This window comes from Cygnus atratus, chromosome 5 (genome assembly GCF_013377495.2).
Source record: "Cygnus atratus isolate AKBS03 ecotype Queensland, Australia chromosome 5, CAtr_DNAZoo_HiC_assembly, whole genome shotgun sequence".
Classification (NCBI taxonomy): domain Eukaryota; kingdom Metazoa; phylum Chordata; class Aves; order Anseriformes; family Anatidae; genus Cygnus; species Cygnus atratus.
This window is the reverse complement of record NC_066366.1, coordinates 60,628,801-60,650,217: the sequence shown is the minus strand read 5'-3', so window position 1 is coordinate 60,650,217 and position 21,417 is coordinate 60,628,801. Positions and strand designations below refer to the sequence as shown.

At 36.7% G+C, this 21,417-nt stretch overlaps 1 protein-coding gene across 2 annotated transcripts in view; it reads left to right on the top strand.

The window, feature by feature from the left end:
• Positions 1–21,417, top strand: part of ARID4A (AT-rich interaction domain 4A) — a 48,071-nt gene that overhangs the window by 9,524 nt on the left and 17,130 nt on the right. For both annotated transcript variants that reach the window (XM_035551509.2, XM_035551508.2), the window contains exons 6-12: positions 6,707–6,786; positions 6,892–6,986; positions 7,376–7,508; positions 9,438–9,517; positions 11,209–11,285; positions 12,919–13,082; positions 21,263–21,335. In XM_035551509.2, the coding sequence (XP_035407402.1) occupies positions 6,707–6,786; positions 6,892–6,986; positions 7,376–7,508; positions 9,438–9,517; positions 11,209–11,285; positions 12,919–13,082; positions 21,263–21,335 (702 nt within the window). The remainder of the gene's footprint in view (positions 1–6,706; positions 6,787–6,891; positions 6,987–7,375; positions 7,509–9,437; positions 9,518–11,208; positions 11,286–12,918; positions 13,083–21,262; positions 21,336–21,417) is intronic.

Below are 21,417 nucleotides of genomic sequence, written 5' to 3'. Positions count from 1 at the left end.
ACAACTTTAAATGGAAGTAAAAACAGACCAAATATGTTGTATACGTACAAGCCTTGTGACTTGTCTTTTGAGAGAGAGTCATGGAAAAGTTATTCTGAAGAAAGAGAAAACGTAGTTAAATCTCAGTTATTTTTCCTCTGAAATGAAAAGGAAATAGGAAATTAAAAATATTGAGGGGCATTTGCAGTTTCTAGCGGACCTTGCTGTCCGTAGTAGGGCTTACGTACTGGTCAGAGTGCAAGAGAACATGATTTTTTATTTCTTTGAGAACTATGGTTTTCAGGCAGAATATTTTATTATAAATAGTAAACTATTTCTCTCATTCTTTTCAATACCACATGAGTATGCAAAGCCAAAAGGGTTTTCCTCTTTGGCTCTGGTGCCGTGTTGTACATCGACATGGCCCAGCTTTGGCTGTGCTGTAGGCTGGGCACCGCTTCTGAGACCTCCGTGAGCCCCCGGCTCCTGCTGGCGCCGCTCTCCAGGCTCTTGTGGTGGTGGTGGCGGCTTCCTCCTGGCGTGTGGTCGCTGCAGGGTTTGCAGGGAATGCTGTCGGCTGAGTGAGTGAGTGTGCTGGGAGGAGTTTGGCACCTGATGCTCGTCCTTGTGCAAGTGGGGTTTGGGGTGGCAGGAGTTGCTGTGGAAATGAAGTACAGCGTGAGCCACAGGTTGTGTCACCCAGGGGTATCACGCTTAGGAGGGCAGGTGACAGAAATGTCAGATGCTAAATATGCTCTGTGGGTTTTAAAAATTCCAGTTGACAGTTCTGAAAACATTTTTCATAAAATGAGCTGTGATGTCCTAGGACTTGCAGTAGCAGGAGAAACGGGAGCTATCTATCTGTAGTATTTTCCTCACCTGTTGTTGAGTGGGGATATTTCTGCTTAGAGGAAAAATTCACTTGGTCCTGTCTCCACTACAACTTGAAGCTCCTAACTTGCCTTATTCCTTTATGAAGGATCAGAAAAGCTATCAGAGCCATGACAGACAGTTGATTTTATCCATGCCAGAGTCCTGCTAGTTTGCCTTTTTGTAACATCAACAGCACGCTTCTCGTAGTATGCGCACAGCACAGGTCATGTTTGTGCGGCTGGTTTGACCAGTCCGTCTTCCCTGCATCCTGTTGAGTACTACATCCCAGAAGCATCACTTCATCCTCTGGCTGTGTGTGTCATCCCGGATTCCTAAATGACAAGCGTGGCAGGGGAACTGTCCGGTTGTCCCCATCTAGCTGGTGCTCCGGACTTCCCTCACCCACGGTGAGTTTGCTCTTTCTGTCTCTAAAACGTTGCTTGGGTGGATTTTGAAGAAATCCCATATTTACCTGGAATCCTTCTGTGGGGCATATCATGAATTTAGGGTATCCGTGGCACATATAAAACTGCATTCGTTGCTTTCTGAAGAAGCCGAAAGGAGCATAGCAGCACCATGTTTTGTACTGGGACATGTTCAGGAGATAGATTTTTTTTTTTTTAATCTCTTTCTATGTTACAATAGTAAGATTACTGTAACATCTCAGGAAAGAAGAAACACTTTCAGGCAGTAGGTTTTTGTGAGGTGATAGTTTTATATGAGTACTCTCCAAGTTCATTCTTCTGTGCTTTCAGCCGTATTTCTATCCCTTTCTGCAAAGGAACTGAAGCTCATTTAAAATAGTTTTCTTTTAAAAAAAAAAAAAAACAAAAACAGAACACTGAATTCTGTAGTCTCTACGGTAGCACAATACTCTGCAGCGTCTTGTTACAAAGATGAATCATTGATTAGTGCAATCCCTGGCTCCAAGGTCATTCAGCAAGTATTGCCTGAACCCTGGTACTTCCTATATTGTTTCCACAGTTGAAAAACAAAAACTATAGAGCTTTTACAGGTTTCTGGATGCATTCGTGGATAGCATCTCTGGTAGCTCACAAACTATTATTTTGTCAGGCAGCAAGTGAAAATAAGTAAGTGTGCGTAGTGGCACAGGAACAATTCCTACTTGTTGGTGTGCACCTTTGTTGTCTTGGTAGACTTAAAGATTTTTCAATAGGAGGGGGGAATGAGATAAAAGTACTTGCTATGCTGTATAGAACATCTCCTCCTTTGGGCAACAACAGTACCAGAACTTGTTGGATTTGAAGTCAGCAAGCAGATGCAGCCTTGAGGGTTGTTTTCCATATTCTCTCATCTATTACAAGACTGCCTTGTTCTGGTAAGACTGATGGCTCTATGTATGAGTAATATTGTAACTCTTATGAGGATGTTATCACTAGTCTCCTGCTTTGTTCTGCTTTTTCTCTCTCTTTAAGTAAACGAGAACAGATGTTGAGACAGCATCTTGGTGAAAAGAAGATTAATATTATTTTTGTTAATGGCATATGTAGGCACATACAGGCCTTTTACAGTGCTCATCCGTAGCGTGTGGAAAGTTACACGGATAAATGCATTTTGGAGGTACTCAGTTTTTAATCAGCTGAGAAATACTCATCCTGGTACTTCCTATATTGTTTGCACAGTTGAAAACCAAAAAGCTACAAAGCTTTCACGGGGTTGTGGATGTGTTCATGGATGGCATCTCAGATAGCTCACAAATTACTAGCATTTTGGAAGCATTGCATTGATTCCCAGTGGAGAGTTTTGTTTTTCCGTCATAGCTTTGGCTTGCCTAGGCTTCCACAAGCAGGAAAAAAAATGATTTCTGTTAATTTACTATTATTATTGACAAGGGATGCAGTGAAAGTTTGAATTTTTCCATTTTGTTTCCGCTGTTTAAATATGCTCTGTATGGAGCATATTGAGCACCATGTAGGGCATCTTGGGAATGAAATTAGAACAAACATTATAACAGAGACAGTTCCTCCAGGCTGTGCTGCTTCGTCATCTATTTTTTTTTTTTTTCCTTCTGTCAGTGTTCTTCATTAAATAACACGTATTGGAAGAAAGGCCTCTTGTCCAGCTTTTCCTCTTGTCATCCCTACTTTGTTAGATTGACTCTTCAGTAGTAGGTTTAGGTTCCTGCTCGTGTGTGTCATTCTCTCTCCAGACGTACATGCTGCTACACCCCATCGCCACAAGTACGTGCCCACTTCGAGGTTAGGCAACAGTGGTACGTAAAGGGCTTCTGCTTTTTCTTACTCGCATCTTTGGAAGGACAGGATTGTAAGTTCCTCTTCTAAGATAAATATTGTGGCCCTGTAAATACGTCCTCTGATGACTAAATTACATGTGTATGGAGAGAGAGCTCCCTATCTTCCATCCCTGTTTCCATCCCTCCTTTACACAACTGACTCTGTTCAGTAAAGTCTTTCTCGTGGAGAACAACCTGTAGAATTCCTGCTGGCAGAGAATTTGGAATTATAACAACAACTTGTTTGGGAAATGATAAAGCATTAATATTAATACAATTAATATTATTATTATACAATATATATATATAGTATAAGAAACTATATTGTATATATATTGTACAATATATATAATTATACAATTAATACAGGTTGTTCAACATTAATTTATCATTTTAAATTTGTCTCTTTGTTTGTAATAAGCATTTTAACTAGAGTTAAGAACTTTTACTTCTGGGTGTGGTTAAACAGTGGAAGGAATTTGGGGCTTATAGCATATCCTGAGTGCATTAAGTTCTGCCACGACTGCTGTCAGACTGTCAACGTACTGAATAGCCAAAACCACTCTGCTGTCTTACCTACTGCTCCTGTTCATGAAATCCCTAATATACCATCCCATATGTTGAAAAGACAAGCACCTCGGACTTGCTTTAAAATGTCGTGCAAAAGGTGGCAGTAATATGAGCAGTACTGCTTGTAGAGTTTTCATAAATAGCAAGTGAGGTGGGAACCACAAGGCCTTTACTTAGTTCTGGAAAGCTATATATATTAAAGGTGCTAACAATATCGATGCGTGGTTCTGGTTACCTTTTAAGTAAGACTTAAAGACTTTCACTAGAAGGGAGGGAAGTTTAAAGTAGCTACAATTACAAAATATTTCATTTATCGCAGTTAATTTGTGAGACTCGTTTTGCTTCACTTTAGAAACTCAAATTATATTTTTGTATGGAAAAATGGTTCTTTCCTTCCTCTGTTGACACTTCATAAAACATGATGGCTGATTTAGCTAAGGAATTCTTCCTCTTTCTGCTTTTCTATAATGTACATTGTTGTTCTGCAAGGATATTGCCTTGCTCTGAGTTGTCCAACCATGTGGTCAGTTGCACGTGCTGTTGCATATGTCCACAACATAAATTGCTTTAGAATGAGCAGAGAATTTCTTAGGTATCTAAAAAAAATCTCGTATGGTCAAAGGAAGTTTCGTTTTGCCCTTGAAGCAATTAAATAAGCATGACTTTGAAACTTGAAAAATATTAGGGACCTCTCATGCCTTCTCCTCATTTTGAAAATTGTTTCAGTTTATGAATGGTTTGCTTGATTTCTTCGTATACTATACTACTTTTAATTAAATAGAGCTTCTGAAAGTGGGGAGAAACTATACTGATTTTTTGTCTTTGCTGTCACGTATCAGATTCTGTTTGCGTTTTCCAATAAAGTTACCTGTTTCTAATCCCCAGACTTCTGTCCCCTAAAATTTGTGAAAAATGAGTATTTTGACTGAAGTTCTGAACGCGTTTGGTAAAGGATAATGATGATAATCTGCTTTTAAACCTCTCTAGACCAACGAGAAATGACAAGCACTGCAGGGTCCATAAAATATTTTTTGTTTGCTGTTTTTTTTAAACACCCTAAAACTTAAAATATCCTGTTGAAATATTGATATCAAAGTATACGTAGAGAGATCATGAGTGATACATTTGGATTGGGTAACGAAACTCAAACTTCAAAGGAGTGGCACATATATGTGTATATATTTGTGTGTATATATATATATATGTATATAGTGGCATATATATATATATATATACACACATGTTAATGTACAGTGCTGAGAGGAAGGCCTCATATTTTGTTTTCCCTTTTAGTGCAAAGTGTATCAGCGGTGGTTTCCTGAAGCTGTAAACCGAACTAGAGGATTTTGAGAGTAGTGTATTGACATTGGGGTTGACAGGTCTTTGTGGTATCTCTGTTTTAAAGTTTTTTGAAAAGATTATTGACTAGTATGGCTAATTAGGCTTATAGCTATCTGCTGGTTTTAAAATATTAGGGTTTTGGAGGGGAAAAAGTTACTTGCTTCATGTTTACTATATTATGGTTTAAGCCATTAAGATTATTTGGTAGTGGAACATGTCACAGCAGTATCTCTACTCTGAAGATCTAGGAACCTTAAAGCTTATCTTAGCTTTAAGGTTCCTGTAAGTGTAACTGCATTTGTGCTCATACCTTTTTATATAGCTATTATTGTAGTCTTATTTCAGTCTAAGGATTTAATCTCAGATTTTGAGAATGTGGCTATTCTGTTCATTTTTTTTTTGACAAATAAATTAAGCGTTTTTCTTGCTGTAACCAAACTGTTCCTGTTAACAATACCCATGCATTCCATATTCCTGCTAGATCATAGGATTTCTTATTTTTTTTACTGGAAGTCAAAATTATCATATGGATAAACACAACAATCTTTAAACTTTATTTAAAAAAAAAAAAAGAGGTTCACTACTGGACAAAGCGTGTTTCAAGTAGTTTAAATATAGAATTGTATTCTGCACTTTGACCCGGACAAATAAACTTTTACCTTACTGGAATGCCAGACTGCAGCCACCTGGTCTCTGCTCTCTGAGAAGAGCTTGTTCGTGTGGCTCAGACAGAGGGGTCTGAACCAGAACCGAGGGATGTAGGACTGCCAAAATATCATGTGCATCTTAAAATACAAACTCTTTCTGTGACTTACTTAAGTTAAAAGGAATATTATTGCTGACTACAAATTGTAGGTACCAAACCATTTAAAAATCTTCAAAATAAAATTTGGGGTAGGAGTGGGGAGGATGGGGGGGGGGGATTAATATCTTTTCTTTCCTTCTCTTAAAAGAAATCTTTGTGAAAATGTTTTATTTAAACCTACTAAATAGTAGATGTTTCTTGGCCAAAACTCGTTGTGTCCTAGACTTCTTCAGCTGCATGTTGTAAATTAATGGAACTTCCTTTTGACTTACCCCGTTCTGTTAAAACTCATGTTTGTCTGACTATTCTTTCTATACTTTTTCTAAATCGGTTAGATGTACAGTTGCAAGTTTCTAGTACTCTCAGGCTGTTGGTAGCACAGTACTGACAGTGTAGCAAAAACTATCACACTTGGAATTCTTTCCATTGATTTGTCTTTTTGAGGAGTTGTTTGTAGGAAGAGAAAGAATTAAAATGAAGAATGTATGGAATAAATGGATAGGCTAAAAACAACAATCATAAAAAAAAAAATAAAAAGATTGTTAGGTAATAGTAACTGGTGTGCAGCCAATAGCTATGTTACGAAGAAGTGCAATGTATTGATGACTAGGACGTCTAAATTAGACTGAGACTGTTGCCTCCAAAAGCCTTACTTTGAACTGACTTGAATCTCTTTGTGAAAATGTTATCTGTTCTGAGACTGAATCTTGAATACCACCCTTCCTTTTGTTTGTGAACCAAAGAAACATTAAAATGAAGGTCTTTGAAATCATGTTTTAGAGAATATTCTAAATTGTGACATAAATAGTAGCTGACTTGTTTTGTCAGCTTGGGAAAGAGATCTGATCATCTTCTGCCATTGTGTTTTCTTGACTTCATTCTAGTTTTTGATGATGGTGATGAAAGGACCTTGAGACGAACTTCATTATGCTTGAAGGGAGAAAGGCACTTTGCAGAAAGTGAGGTAAGACAATGATGGATATACTTTGAAAGCTAAGTAGTACAAGCTTTTTTTTTTTAATATAGTAAGAAATTGCAAATTATTTTTGTTTTCTCTTTATCCATGTAGACACTTGACCAGCTACCACTAACCAATCCAGAGCACTTTGGAACCCCAGTTATTGGGAAGAAATCTAATAGAGGAAGGAGATCTTCTATTCCTGTGTGAGTTTTGATAGTGCTCTGTTTTAACTTTCCTTAAAACCTGGAGGTTTTAACCTTCTTTATACTGTGCAAAGTAGGGAAAAAGATGCTTTTAAATTTTGAGGGTAGAGACTATCTTTGTTTCATATCTATACACAATCAAACCTGATTCATGCCTCCAATTCTAACATCTGCTCTTGCAAAATGCTAATTCTTGGAAAGAATTTCTACCAAATTCCTCTAAGTAAGATCACTTAATATTCAAGAATATTTCAAGCTATTTCAGCTCTTAAAATTCTGTTTGTGAAGCTTTGCAGAAGAGCAAGAAAGATCTGGCTGTAAGCTGTATTTGCTCTCAAATGTTAACTTCAGTTGAAAACTTTAAAATACCGTGTGTTTTAATAATTCAGTACTGAAGATGAAAAGGAAGAAGAAAGTAGTGAAGAAGAGGATGAAGATAAAAGGCGTCTCAATGATGAATTGCTTGGCAAAGTTGTGAGTGTGACTTGTAATTCTGAGAAGTCAGACTGGTATCCAGCATTGGTAAGTGATTTAAAGCGTTGACATCTCTAATGTCATACTACTTAATTTATTTTATTTTTACAAGAATGTCATCTGACTTGTTGCATTGTTCTTATAGTGCTTTTCCCGGATAGGAAAATTTGCAGAATTCACAACTTTCATAGCAAAGTTGTGAATGCGGTCAGGCTAAACTCTGCTGCTCGTATTCTCTAAAAATCTGAATATTCTGCAGTATCTGTGAACAGTAGGAGAGTGAAGATGATCATTTGTGTATAACTTACAGTTTAATGGCTCTTAAGTCTTTCAAAACTGCACATAAAATGATTGGTATGCAAAGATATTTTTCTACTAAAAATAGAGTAAGTTAGGACTTGCACTCCCAGGCAGTTAAAGAGCAACTAGGTTTATGAGCCTTAAGTGCAGTGGAATTTTTATCTTTTTGTGTTTAATGATTGCCTTTTTCCTTAGACTTGCATTTTAAGTTGAAGTATTAGTTCCTTTCATCCTTACATTTACGTGAATCGCTAGTTTCTCTAGCTCTAGAAATTGACAGTCAAATAAAAATAGCAGTCAGTGTAGGATACAGATGTTCATTGCTATTGCTAACAATAAATATATTTTGAATAAATTCAAGTGACTAGGCTTGTACTGTAAAGACAGACACTTTGCAGATTGCTTGTAAGCACAAAAAGGTTTATAGATATATATATCAAAAGTTGCTTTCTTTAGTAAACTTTTAGTAGACAGCTTTAGTATTCAATTTATTAGACAAGCTGAATATGCATCTTCTGTCATCCATCAGGGATGTGCGTATTTTAAATTTAAAAAGTACTTGGAATATTAAACAGACAGGCAGGTTTCGTTCACTAATTTTTACAGATTTCATTTACTTAACTGAATATACCATAGTCCTGTGTTTTGAATCTTGATTTCCTTAGATGGAAAGGGCTTGGCTTTATAGCAATCTTCCAACTTAGTTTAACATTTTATTCCCTAAGTAAATCTAATATCAAAAGGTAATGAACTAATCACTGGCTAGTTGTCTTCCCTTCCCTGAGAGAACATAATGATGTAATGTAGGGTGAATAGCTGACACTGACTTAGCCAACTATACCACAGTTAAAAATGTGAAATGCGGTACTGTTACAAGTGTTCTCGTTGCTGTATATCCCTTCACTAACGGCAGATTTTAACTTTACGTGGTTCCAGGCAGGGGATTAAGTTACTTAGAAGCCATGTACTTGCTGTGTTCTTTGCTAGCTGAGAACCGGTAATGTCTTGTCGTGGTTTGGGGATGATTTCTGCCTCATTGGAATGGGGTGGCGCAGCTTCCACTGAATCCTGGTAGATCAATCTGCATTTCATGGTTTTTGTCCATACATGGTCTAGAACAGAACGTAAATGTGTTTGTGGTAATACAAATACTGCAAACGCATTTTTATCACATTTTTAGACTTCTGGAGATGATACTGCTGTGAAATAATGAAATCTGTACTGGTTTACATTATTCACACCTAAAAAAAAATCGCTACTTAGCTATCAATTTGAGTGCTTAAGATCAGATGTTGGTGTAAAATAAGTGGGTTTGCAACTTTCATTTTAAAAAGATGCTTTAAACGGTTTTTGTACGAACAGGAGAAAAAAGCTAAGTGCATTAACAGGATTCCGTGTTGTCACCCCTGTAGAGTACTTTTTGAGTTTACAAATGAAATAGTAAACTTTTCTAGCTTGTACATGACAAGTAGAGTAAATAAATAGTTGGAGATAAACTGCTTCTTGAAATTTGTTATTGTTGGCTTTAGTAATCCATATTGTAGTATGTTTTTTTTCTCAGAACTGGTAACTATGATAGAAGAAACAGGAAAACAGCTATTTTCCTGCTGTCAGTCCTTTCAAGATAAGCTTTTTTTTTCTTTTTTGCTTAAAAAAGTGTTTTATTTGAAACTTCAGGTTGTATCTCCCAGCTGTAATGATGACGTCACTGTGAAAAAGGACCAGTGTTTAGTTCGATCCTTTGCAGATTCCAAATTGTAAGTAATAGCTAACTTTTATTAGACTTACCATTTTTTCATTTTTTTCATAAGACATTACTTCTGAAGACGTTAACATTTTTTTCCAAAATTTCCAAAAGGGTGCAATTTAGTATGTTGTTGCTTGTAGACTGTTGCAGTTTCTTAGTGAAAAGTGCAAGCAAATGGCTTACCACTTAAGGGCTAGAAATATTGCATGGTTAGAGAAACATACCTGGTTAATGACTGATTTCAATTTAACAGAATTGAAGTACTTTTTTTTTGTTAACCCTTGTCATTCATAGTTCAACTATTTTCTTCTTTTGTGTTCCCCATCTTACCCTTTACATTGTGTTTGTATTACAGATTGGTACAGTTTGGGTGTCTTTAAAATCAACAAATTCAAAAAAACAGATGTTAACCTTAAGTATTTCCTGTTCTATAATGTGTTTGTATAATATGTGCTTTGGTTCTAACAATTACCCTGAAAGTCTTAGTTATTACAACTTTACAGGCCCCTGTTGCAGTAGTTTCAATATCTGATTGTCCCATTACCTTGAGTGAGAGAGAGAGAAAGAGAGAGATGCGTGTTACTTAAGGAATAACATATTCAAAAGAATACCAAATCTGTTTTTCAAAGCTGTTTCCCCTTATTTGTCATCTTCTTTCTAAAGCATTTCTAATGCATCTGTCTCAACATATTGTAACTAACATCCTTGGTGAAGGCCACCTGTCACCCCTCTTTCTCTCTTTCAAAGTGAACAAGTTGTGATTTTTAATAGTCTTGATGTTGACTAGCATGTGAGGTTTTGGTTACTGAAACATGTTTCAGGTAGCTGAAGGCTTTATTCAGTCTGGCCTCTTAATGTAGACTTGTATCATCAGCCTTCTAGGTTTGTATGGTTCCTTAAATACCAAAGGTGGAGTGTTATTGGAAAAACATGCAGCCTTGCTCTGTTTTACTTTTTTTCCCATAGTATTATGGCTTTAACTTCAGAAAATGGCGGCCTCCAATTCCTGAGGTTTTACTCCAGTTTTTCTGAATATAATGAAAGAAGAAAAAAATCTTATTATAATAACTCACTTGTAAGGCTTTCCTTGCAGGTTGGTTAGCATTTCTATTGTAGTAATTCAGTAACTGAATATTTATTATAACTTTAGAACAGAGTAGCTTCCATATATTTTGCTATGAAAGCACTTTTGTAATTTAAAAATAAACACGAACCATGTATCAGTGCAGATATGTGAGTTTGGCTTCACTGTTCTTTTGTGCTACTCGAAATGCATTTTGAAAATGGAGGTTTTGTTTCCTTTTAACTCAATTGCTATTTTGGGTAGCAGCTGTTGAATGGTGTGAGCATTTTAAATTTGGAAGGTGTTTTCAGCCTATGGCGGGTATTTTAACTTTTCAAATTTGTGCAATTTTTTTTTTCTGTAGATACAGAAACTTTACAAACTTTTCTTAATTTTAATTATAAGAGTTCTTTTAGTCTGAATTTCAGAGGAATGTTGGAAACTATCCTGGTTTTGAATCTTATATTGTGGCTTACAATGACAAATGCCCTACGCATTTAGTTGTTAGAGAGGAGCTTGAAAGCAAATAATAAATTTAAAGAATTTTTAGAAATTGCTATTTTTCTAAGTCAAACACTTGCTTTACTGTGTTTGCTTTACTGTGTTATGAAAATAACAGAACCACCTTCTTTTTTCAGTTACGCAGTAGCAAGAAAAGACATCAAAGAACTAGATGCTCTAAACTTACCAAAATCCGAGTCCTCCCCTAAAAAAGGTAAATTAGAATAAATTCTAGATTTAAAAAAAAAAAAAACAAAAACTCATACAATGGTAATTTACCTTTTGCAAATTAGTAACCACATGTTGTTTTGAGATGAATGCTCTTGGATATTTCATAAACAATTTTAAATGTGACAAATTAGAGAAACTGTGGATACAGCTGCCTTATCAATAGAGCAACTAGTAAAGGTGTTGTTTACTTGATTTGACTTTCTTCTTTTGTTCTGCTCCAAATTCATGCAAATTGAAGAGAATATTTTGAAGGTACAGTATTTGAAATGTCATTAAACAATGGAATATTTAGTTACCTCTCCTAAAACCACAGTTTTGTGCTACAGCTCAAAATACTTTGTCTTTACGTGAAAAATACCCAGGCATCAAGGTGTAAACTTTATTAGAATAGCCTCTGTGAATAGCCTGTGATTAATGTTTAAGAGTATAATTACAGAGGTTGGTTTTTCTGAATGCTTGGATGATGTGACTACAATACTCATGTTTTTAGTGAGCTTGTAAAAGGCCAGATTCTCACCTTAATATACATCATTCTTAAAATTTTAGTGCTATTCATTCCAGTCGCACCTCAAAATGTAACATTTTTTAAGGAAAAAACTTAAAACATGTATTAAAAAAAAAACAAACCTGCCACCAACAGTTCCTCCATTTTGAGTCAAGGTGTGGAACAGCTCCTTTACAAGTAAGGATTTAACATAATTCAAGTAAGACAGTTTGAGGTGGTTTTGATTAAGTTTTCCCATATATCTTGCTAACTATTTCAGAATAACGGAACTTCAATACAGCCAAAAGTTTAAGGTAAATTGAAGAAAGGATTGTGTTGGTTTTTTTTTTAAATGCAGAACACAGTTGGCTGTGAGGGACGTTGAGGAATGAAATGTAAAAATGGTTTCAAGAAGAGAGCAGACAACTTTCTGAAGTCTACTCTTTATCAGCAGCTGTTAAATATGCTGTTAAATATTTTCTTCTCCAGCAATATTGTGAATGGTTCATTGCAGTATGTCCCTCTTTTGGATGCTCTTCTGATTCTTCTTCATTAAACAGTTAGGGGTATTCCCATTGTACAAGTTTGACCTCTCCCCATATCATCACTTCCGTATTCATTATTTTTTCTCTGTTCCAACACAGTTCTCTTAAACAAAGTATCTGTATATCAAAACTTTAAGATGCAAATAACTTGTAAACAACAAAGAAATTTATGGTACTTTCGCTGTGATTTTTTTTTTTCATAGCTTTATTCCAGTATTTGTTACTTTCATACAGAAACAGAACAGCTTCACAGTTGCACAGAACATATGTGAATAAGTATAGGTGATTGTCTTTGCTGTGTAAATAAACAGGTGTAAATCTTAGTAGTGTTCATGAGGACATATGCCTTGAAAATACGGATGGCTATTCTCGATCTAAGCTCCTTGACTTACTGGTGCTTGATTTTTAAAATTTGACTGTCTTGAAATATAAAGCATGTAGACTGATCTTTTAAAACTGAAGTACCTACTTTATCATTTGGTTTAAGTTAACATTGAAATGTACAAGAACATGAAAAGGAAACTTAAAAATGCTTTGTGATTGTGAATACTTTGGATGAGGTAAAAACAGGGCCCTTTCTTCTGTAGGGCTACAGGAAGCAAGCACGTTTCTCAACACAAAGAGTGTTTCTCGGAACTGGAAAATGGACATAAGTGAAATTATGGAATCCTCTAGCAGCGATGAAGAAGGAGCTACGGCAGAAACTGATGAGGAGGAAATAAAAAGAGAAGAGAAAAATGAAGAAGTAATGGTAAGTCTGGACAATTTCAGTAATTCCTCAAAGGTAATAGAGTAATGTGCATGTCCAACATTTTACCCTCAGACTTACTTACTTCGTGTTTTTAGACCTATTCATCTTCCCTTTGCTCCCATCCTCTTTGTTGGTACTTGTGACCAGTGGCAGATTTCATGCTATTATCTGCTAGGTAAAGAAGTATGTAAAGTAAAGAAATAAAAAAAAATTCAAGGCGGAGAAGAGTGATAGAAAGAATCTGGGTGAAAGAGAAACATGAACAAAAGAAATTGACACTGAGCCAAATAGTAGTAATCTTAGTATTAAGTAAAAGTAGCTTTGTATTTTTTCTTCTGTAGTTCATATGTAGTTTACATAAAAAGTAGCTTGTTTCTGAAAATTAGTTTGATAAAAGGTCAAATTAAACCACTGAAGCAAAAATAGAAGCTTGACAAAGAGTGAGGTAGTGCATAATGGCTGTTAAAGCTGTTTGCTTTCTAAGACGCTGAAAGCAGTGCAGTGCAGTACTTACCTTTGTAAGTGAGTCACAGTGGGTTTTCTTCTGAACATTACAGGTTATATTACAGGTTAGGAATGGGACAAAGTGGATGAATATTTTGGTTAATGTTCAGTTGAAACTTATGGTAAAAATGTTTTTCTGTGTTGGAATATTTTGAGTTGTTCCTTTCTCGTGAAGGTTTCATGTCAACAAAATGTATTTGCGTATTTTCCTTTTATTTCTGCTACCTGTTTTTAACCTTGATGTTAAATTTAGAAATAAAGTGTGTGTGGAGGGGGGAGGTGGGGATGGGCAGGGCATCCTCGGTTGCGTCTGGGTGCGTTTTTTTGTGTTTTTGGTAATTTTCACAATGCGCTTGGCAACGTTTGGTTCTTTTCTCTAGAAAAACACGGCGAAGTTTGTCGTCCGAGGAAGGTCAAATATCGTTTCCCTTTCACTTCCCCTGTAGTATGCGGTTTGTCACAGCGAAAACAGAATGGCTGTTCATACTTGGAGGCTGCCTACGGTGTTGCCTCAGCAACACTCTGTTGGTTTCCAGTGAGCATGCTCGCCCGGAGAGGGAAGATTTAGCTGAGCCTTGGCCGCCCGCCAGGGGAGGCTTGCCAGATGCTTTGAAATGGGCTGTCTCTTTCTTTTTTTTTTTTTTCCTTTCATGTAATGTCTGATTTTTTTTTTATGGAAGAGAATGTAAGTAATGCCGTGTAACTGCGGATGCCGTGCAGTGCGAGAGAAAGCAAGCAAATATTTGGAAGGCAGGCTGAAATTATGTCCAGGCACTGGGCAGATTAGATAGAAAGGAAATAAAAGCATTTTTACGTTTGAAAGAATGCAGCTCATAGGTAAGGACGTTGTGTTTTAATCGGTGATGTTAACATTTTTGTTGAGAATGGGGGTTTGAGGTAGATTTTACAGCTTTCTGATCTGTGAACTGTCTGGTGGAGCATGCAACCAGGGTCGATCTTTCCACGTAAAAAAAGACAATAAGAATCTATTTTTGGTGTTAATTTTATGCCTTAATAACGGTGTTCTGCAAAATGGAGTGGATGTCTATATGAAAATACTGGTCTGGTTAGATAAATGTAAGGCTAAATGTGTGTAGAATATAAAAAACCTTTGGGTTTTTTCCTCTGTTTGCAGTGAAAAGGACTGAATAGGCCACATTTTGCAGGGTGTGAACTGTTGCAGTCTGTACTGGTCTGTTTGTATTAACATTGGCTAAAATTGCAGAATATCAGGCACTAAAAATCAGGGATTGCTGTACTGGTTTTCTAGTATTCGTTTTTAAAATCATTTTTCATGGCTATTGCATAAAAGTGCTGTGTGTTTCAAACAAAGAAGGGGGAGGGGGAGCTTGGTGGCTTTTTTTTAAAGGAAAAAAAAAAAGCATTTCTATAAAAGAAATAGGGATATTTTTAAGGAATAATCTAAACGTAGAGTAGTGAAGCGAAGGATTCCGGACAGGTAGGTGTGCTGATAGGAAAAGCTGTGGAATCCATTAATTCCAGGTGACAGGCAGAGATATAAAAATAAGGTGAGCATCTTCATGCTGAAGCTATGTAGCAGGAGATAGATATTAATCTTTATAGATTGTCAGAGCAGAACTGTCATTCTGGCCAATTCAATCAAATTCCTGATTCAACTGTTACCGTACATAATCTTATTTTAATTGTGGGCCAAGCTAGATACTGCAGTTAAAGATCATTTCGAGAATTTTGTCATAATTTCCTTTTTTCTTTTCCCTTAGAAGGGCAGTGATAACGGTTGCAAACAGAATTGACAAATGAATGGTAGTGCCTTGCCTGTATTTCACTGCGAATGTTGAATTACTCAAATTTTGCATTTACCTTTTGTAAAGTTCCTCCTTTATTATCAAGGTCAAAACAGCTTCTGTCCATCCTCTGCCAGAATACTCTCAGCAAACCTTTTGTTTTAGAACTGCAAGGTGCTATGTAGCTGGAGATGTGACGGAGAGATTTCCAAAATGCTCTTTTTTCCTCCACGCCCTGCGCTCCCACTGTCTGAAATGCACAGCAGCTTTGCTGTCAAGGCTTGGCCTGCTGCTGACCAGCCACGATAGGCCTTCATCACATCAATCAAACGGGCCCAGGCCTACTTAATATATAATGAGAGCATAAAGTCAGTCAGAAGAGCCTAATCGTGAGAATGGAAGAGATCCTGTTTTTCTGGAGTAGAATCTTTTATAATGATAATGGAGCAGAGACCTGCTGTAGCTGGTGATAATAGATCCTACTATTTTTCCAGTAGCTGGGTTAAAATCTGTAACTTTGTTTTGACAGAGACTGTCTTTCTAATTATGCTGCCTTCCACGAAATATGCAGAGTGTGGTAGAATTAGCACAATTAGAATTATTATTTTCAGGGTTTACACGGTTGTTCTGTGATGTCTTTCATATTCTGAGGAATGGGAACAATATGGTGGTGGTGGTGAGATGCCAATCCTCGTTGCTGGTAACTGCCTTGGGTGGCCCAGAGTTGACTGTGACGGAGGAAAACGTGGAAATTGCTTGTCGTTGGCTTTACGAAGGGTTGTATTACAGTGAGTTGCTCAGCATGTTCAAATGGCTGGATTTTTGGCAATAATTGCAACATATGATGCAACTCAGGATTACTTTTGATTCACAATATGAAGTTTGAGTAACAGAACAGATGTTGCTTTTGTCACAAAAGATGAAAAATGAGGAGGTACTGTAGAAAAAAATCTTTAACAAATGGAAGTTTTTAAAAAATCACTCTATTGGGTTGACTCCAGATAAGAATCTGGGTATCTCTTGGTTTTTCTCCATTTTTCAACATGGCAGAATAAGAGGGATGGCTGTATTTTCAGGGGACGTTTGGCAGTCAAAGAATACACTGCAGTTAGAAAGAAAGAAAAAATCTGAATTCCAGCATCTCCACATGGAAATAGAAGCTTTTGGAGCATGACTTGATTTTTATTATAAATCCTATTACATATATTACTGTATTTGTTTCTACGTAAGTTGTTCTGTCAGGGAAGAAACCATGCCTATTTGTTTCTCAGGATTAAGTAATTAAATACTTGCCATTTTACAAGGGAATATATAGGCAACTTTTGGTGCTCTTAGTCTCCCTGTTGTAGGCCTTTCCGTTTCTGAAGGAATCACGATTTCAACCTACAGTTATTTGAAATATATTTTCAGTACGCAGTACGTGTTCTTAATAGATCTATTTATGTAAGATCAGAATGAAAGTAAGGAATTTGTTCTTTAGAGTTTGAATTTTGCAAGTTTCAAAACTGTATCTTATAGCATCATGAGCTGGAAAAGGGGATTTCTGTCTTACTTGTAGAATTGGTTATAATACCATCTTTGAAAGACTTCCAACTTGTCGCTTTAGTACAGTTTTTCTTCTTTCACTTTATCCCCTCCTAATTGAACATGCCTAACGTGGTCAGAAAAAATAATCTAGCTAGTTTGTCTCCATGCTTCTCTTGCCGTTGAAAAAAAAAAAAGAGTTGTAGCACCTCCGTGTGTGTGCTTAGGGGATTTTTCTTTCATTCTTCATTTTGACTGTCACCTGACAGACACGTGGAGTAGGTTTAATAGCGTGCATTAACTTAAAGTGTTTAGGGTTCTTCTATCACAACAGCAGTCAGAATTGCTTTACATTTTTGAGCAGGGAAAATGCCAGAAGAAATTCCAATGTAGCCGTTCTGCAAATGAGCAAGGATTTGAGTTCTCACGATAACCATTATCATATATTTCATGAGCACAAAGTTCATAAAAGAAGGATGAGTGTATGAAATCCGTGGTGTGTTTTAGGAGCCTTGAGAATCCTCCAAATGACCGGTGGTGGTCATCTATTAGTTATAATACTTAAGTTTCACTTCAGAGTAGTTCTTGTTTCCCATGTAGCCTTTTCTCTGTAAGTGATCAGGTAACACCTTACCTCAATTGTGCGTTTCTGCTGCATCCTATGTGTATGTAAGAAAATATAGAAAAAGCTAACTGCGTACAGAAATACTGTAACTTCAAAGTTAAAGAAGTCTGGCCTTCAGAAAGAAGTGGTCTATGTATTTAAAAAAAAAATACTAAACAGGCATGTGTAGGAGTTTGGCTACTGTGAAGCACGGCCTGTTATACCATGAGCAAATGTTCTTAAAAAAGAATTTCTCGCTCCCAATGTCATGCTAACAGCCATTCTCAGAATATTCTTCAAAGGTGAGTGAAAAGGTTACAAACTGAGGTGTAGCTCTTGGGAGAGCCACTGCTGAGGATGATTGGATTCTTGGTTCTTATTAATAGAAACGAACGTTTTAAGACTTCTCTCATCTTCACATGGTATAAAGCTGTTAACTTGTTGCAGTCAGTTTAATTCTTTTCATTTCCTTAATTAGCATTCAAACTCAGTATCAGAAAGCAAATACGCAAGTGACAAAAACGTAATTAAATACTCTGAAGCAACAGAATTACGCTGATTCTGGCACCTTATCTTGATGGCATACTCTTCTGAACTCCAGATCCTGCACACATTGTTCTTCCTCTTTGATTGCATTTCTTTCACACGAGTTTATGGTATTGTCAGCCGTTAATAACATTAAAAGAAAGATCTGTCCCTGGTACCTCGGCTCAGTGGTGATTGAGTATATCATGTAGGTAGGGATTCATTCTTTGTTTTATAAAACAAGCTGCTGCTTCCTTTCTGCTCCCGCTCAGCTCCACAGGTTAGCATCCACAGAAGCTTTAATAGCTTCCTGGAGAGTAAATGATGAGTCAGGGTAAGAGAGCTGTATTCTTTTTTAAAATCACACTAAAGATAGAGGGAAAGCTCCCGGTAAATAAAGGGGCTTGAAAGTAAATGAAGCAAAGCCAATTACAAGTTTTCTGCAAGTTTCAGTGGGTTTTATGTTGTGCTTATTTTGATAACAAGAACCACCAAATACTTTTTACAAGATACTTACAAGTGCTGTTAGTATTAGTTGGAAGGTCATATGAAATGGAAATGGGAAATCCATTATACAGAGATCCTGTTTTTTTATTGCTGCTCTCATTTTTCAGTGTTTACAGTATTCTCTAACTGATGGGATCTGCTAGTTAGAAAGGAGGAACAACATCTCAAGCACCCTAATTTTTTTTTTAATTGAAAACGGACATTTTGTTGGTTTTTTATGAAATTCAAATGTGCCTTGCCCTGCAACAAAACAAATATTTTCATGCTGCATTTAGTTATGGATATTGGATGAACAACAAAAAGGTCTCACTTTTGAACTTCTGCCACTTAAAAAATTCATACTGTTTTGCCTCTCGCTAGAACTTACCTTTGGGTAGTGTCTCTCTTTTTTCAACATCTATGTAGGGAAAAAATGAATGGAGAGACAGAATGCTCTAAAGAAAACTAATTTTGAAGAATCATCACCGTGAACTTACTTATGCCCAACCTAAAATGGGTATAAGTGCCTGGATACAGAAGTAAGTTTTGGAGGGGAGAAACGTTGTCCCAGTGCTTGCTGGAAAGACATTTGGGGAATTGTAGCTCTTCAGTCCCTCACTGATGGCAGGTTGTGGCATCAGTGTTTCTCAGGGGTTTTCTTCACTTCAGGTGCAGCTTTGAAGAATGCTGATTCACCATCTTGGATGATGGTTTTGTATAGTTAAAGAAAACATCAGACGCTTCTGGGAGGTCCTATGCCCAGTTACAAATAGGAAACAACCTTGATGAAAAAAATGATCGCTTAAAAAAATCCATGTGTCTCAATGTTGCAGTAATAATATATGTGAAGGGTTGATCTCTCTCCTGAGTTTCTCATCTCTTTTTCTTTTTCTTAAATACAAAATTTTAGTCACTAGGGGGGGAAAAAAAAAAAAGTCCATGACTTACTCCTCTGGGGATAGCATTCAGGTCGTATTCAAGTCACCTCTCAGAAGGAGTCAGTGTCTTCTCTGGCGTGGGCACCGGGCACGAGTCAGACTCTTCCTGTCGAGGGGTGCCAGCCTCGCTCCTGCTGTCACCAGAGAGAAGGAGGTGCAGCAGTCAGGGTGTCTCACGTAGGTGAATGAATATTGCAGGCAGGTTTTCTGTCCTGCTTCTGTAAGAATGTAAAAGCTTTTCATCCTTCCTTTTTTGTTCTTCTTCAGGTGAAAAGTCGTGGTGTCAGTGAAATGGTTAATGTTCTGTCTGCAAGAATGCTATTCCTAACCTGCGCTTCTGCTGTTCTGACCTACAGCTCTGGTTTGGCATTATGCCCATGTAAAAGAAATGGTTTGAGTTCAAGTATTCAGAAATATTTCTGAATGTTTGCTGTTATTTAGATAGATTGAGTTAGTATAGTGTGAGTTGTATTGCCTTCAATCGGTAAACATTACAGTAGCTGTTAGAAATTTCTCGATCGTGAAGTTGGTTCACAGTCTAGATTGTTAAGAGGAAAAAAAAGCTGTGGTTTCTATAGCAATAATTCATTGCTTAACCTGGAAGAACATAATAATTCTTGAGATAACTGTTTCTCTTTATGTAATCCCTATAATACACAGCATGAGTAAATGGTAGATGATACTGTGCAGTGTTCTGATTCTTCATTTAATTTCCTCAAATTATTTCACAAGAAAAAATGGGAAAATAAGAAACAGATACCGTCTCTGCCTGACTACAGGTGATCCCTGTTGGGCTTTGAAGCTTAGAATTCACTGAAGCAGAGAGGGCTGAAATTCATGATGCTTGGCAGATTGCTTTCTGGTTAACAAGGCAGTAGCATATACATTTACATTTTACTGCATATCTTCCTGCCTCGAAGCTTAAAGCTTACAGAATGTAGAGAAAGCTGAAACTGAAGTTACTGTTCTGGTTTCCTTCTGGAACTGCGTGTGACTTTGCTGTTATTTTTAATAATGTAAGGGTAAGATTTTTGACACGTACTGTATGTCTTTCCTTTCAGACAGCTGCAGTCTTCCCTGAGCAAACTGCCTTACCAGCAATCCCTGTGATTGCCAGGCTGGCAGGAAGAATGTGGCATGCGTAAAGTGTTGCAGGGAAAATATTTTTTTTTGGGTCTCTTCTAGAATCTCAGAATGCTGTTAAGTTTATGTAGATACGTGGAAATTATTTCCTCTTGCCTTCTGTCTTCCCCCCTTCTCTCCCCTTCCCAAATTTACTTTATTTTCACAGTTTTCACCTGCAAAGAATAAAATCTTTGTTATACAGTTTAGGTTACTTCCCATAAAGTTTGTAAGAGTTTCTTTGAGGAGTTAAGTTTTAAAGATAAGATTCAGGAGTTTATAATACTAAATTACAGAGGATAAGTGGTCAGAGAATTGTGGAAGTGACTGTAAAAGTGTTTCCAAATATGAGCTTTGAAAAAAAAAAAAAAAAAAAAAAACTAGCATTCCTGTGAACTGCTCTGGTCCTGTAAATAAGAGATCTTTTCTGTATTAGTATCAGGTATTAGGTGTATTTTCATTTTGAGGATCACACTTAGGCTCTTTCTGTCATGGATTGAGGTTTTCTCTAACCTGTACTTCCTTTTTGTCCTCTTGAGGTACCCACTTCAGTCGCCCGAGGAGATTTTGTCTTCTGGATGTTTCGCCATCATATGAGTGTAGGGCCAAGTGGAAAGTGGTTTTGATTTAGTTTTTGCCATTATGCTTTTATACAAATCAATTGTTGCTTTGCATGCTTTGTTTTCATTATGACTGCATTTGTTTTCACAGCCTGAGGAAGAGCTTGATCCTGAAGAGAGGGACAACTTCCTCCAACAGCTTTATAAGTTTATGGAAGACAGAGGTAATAGCAAATTAATTATTTAAAACAAACAAACAAAAAACTTCAGTCCACTTTTTCTAATAGCTTTAAAAGTATCTTGAAA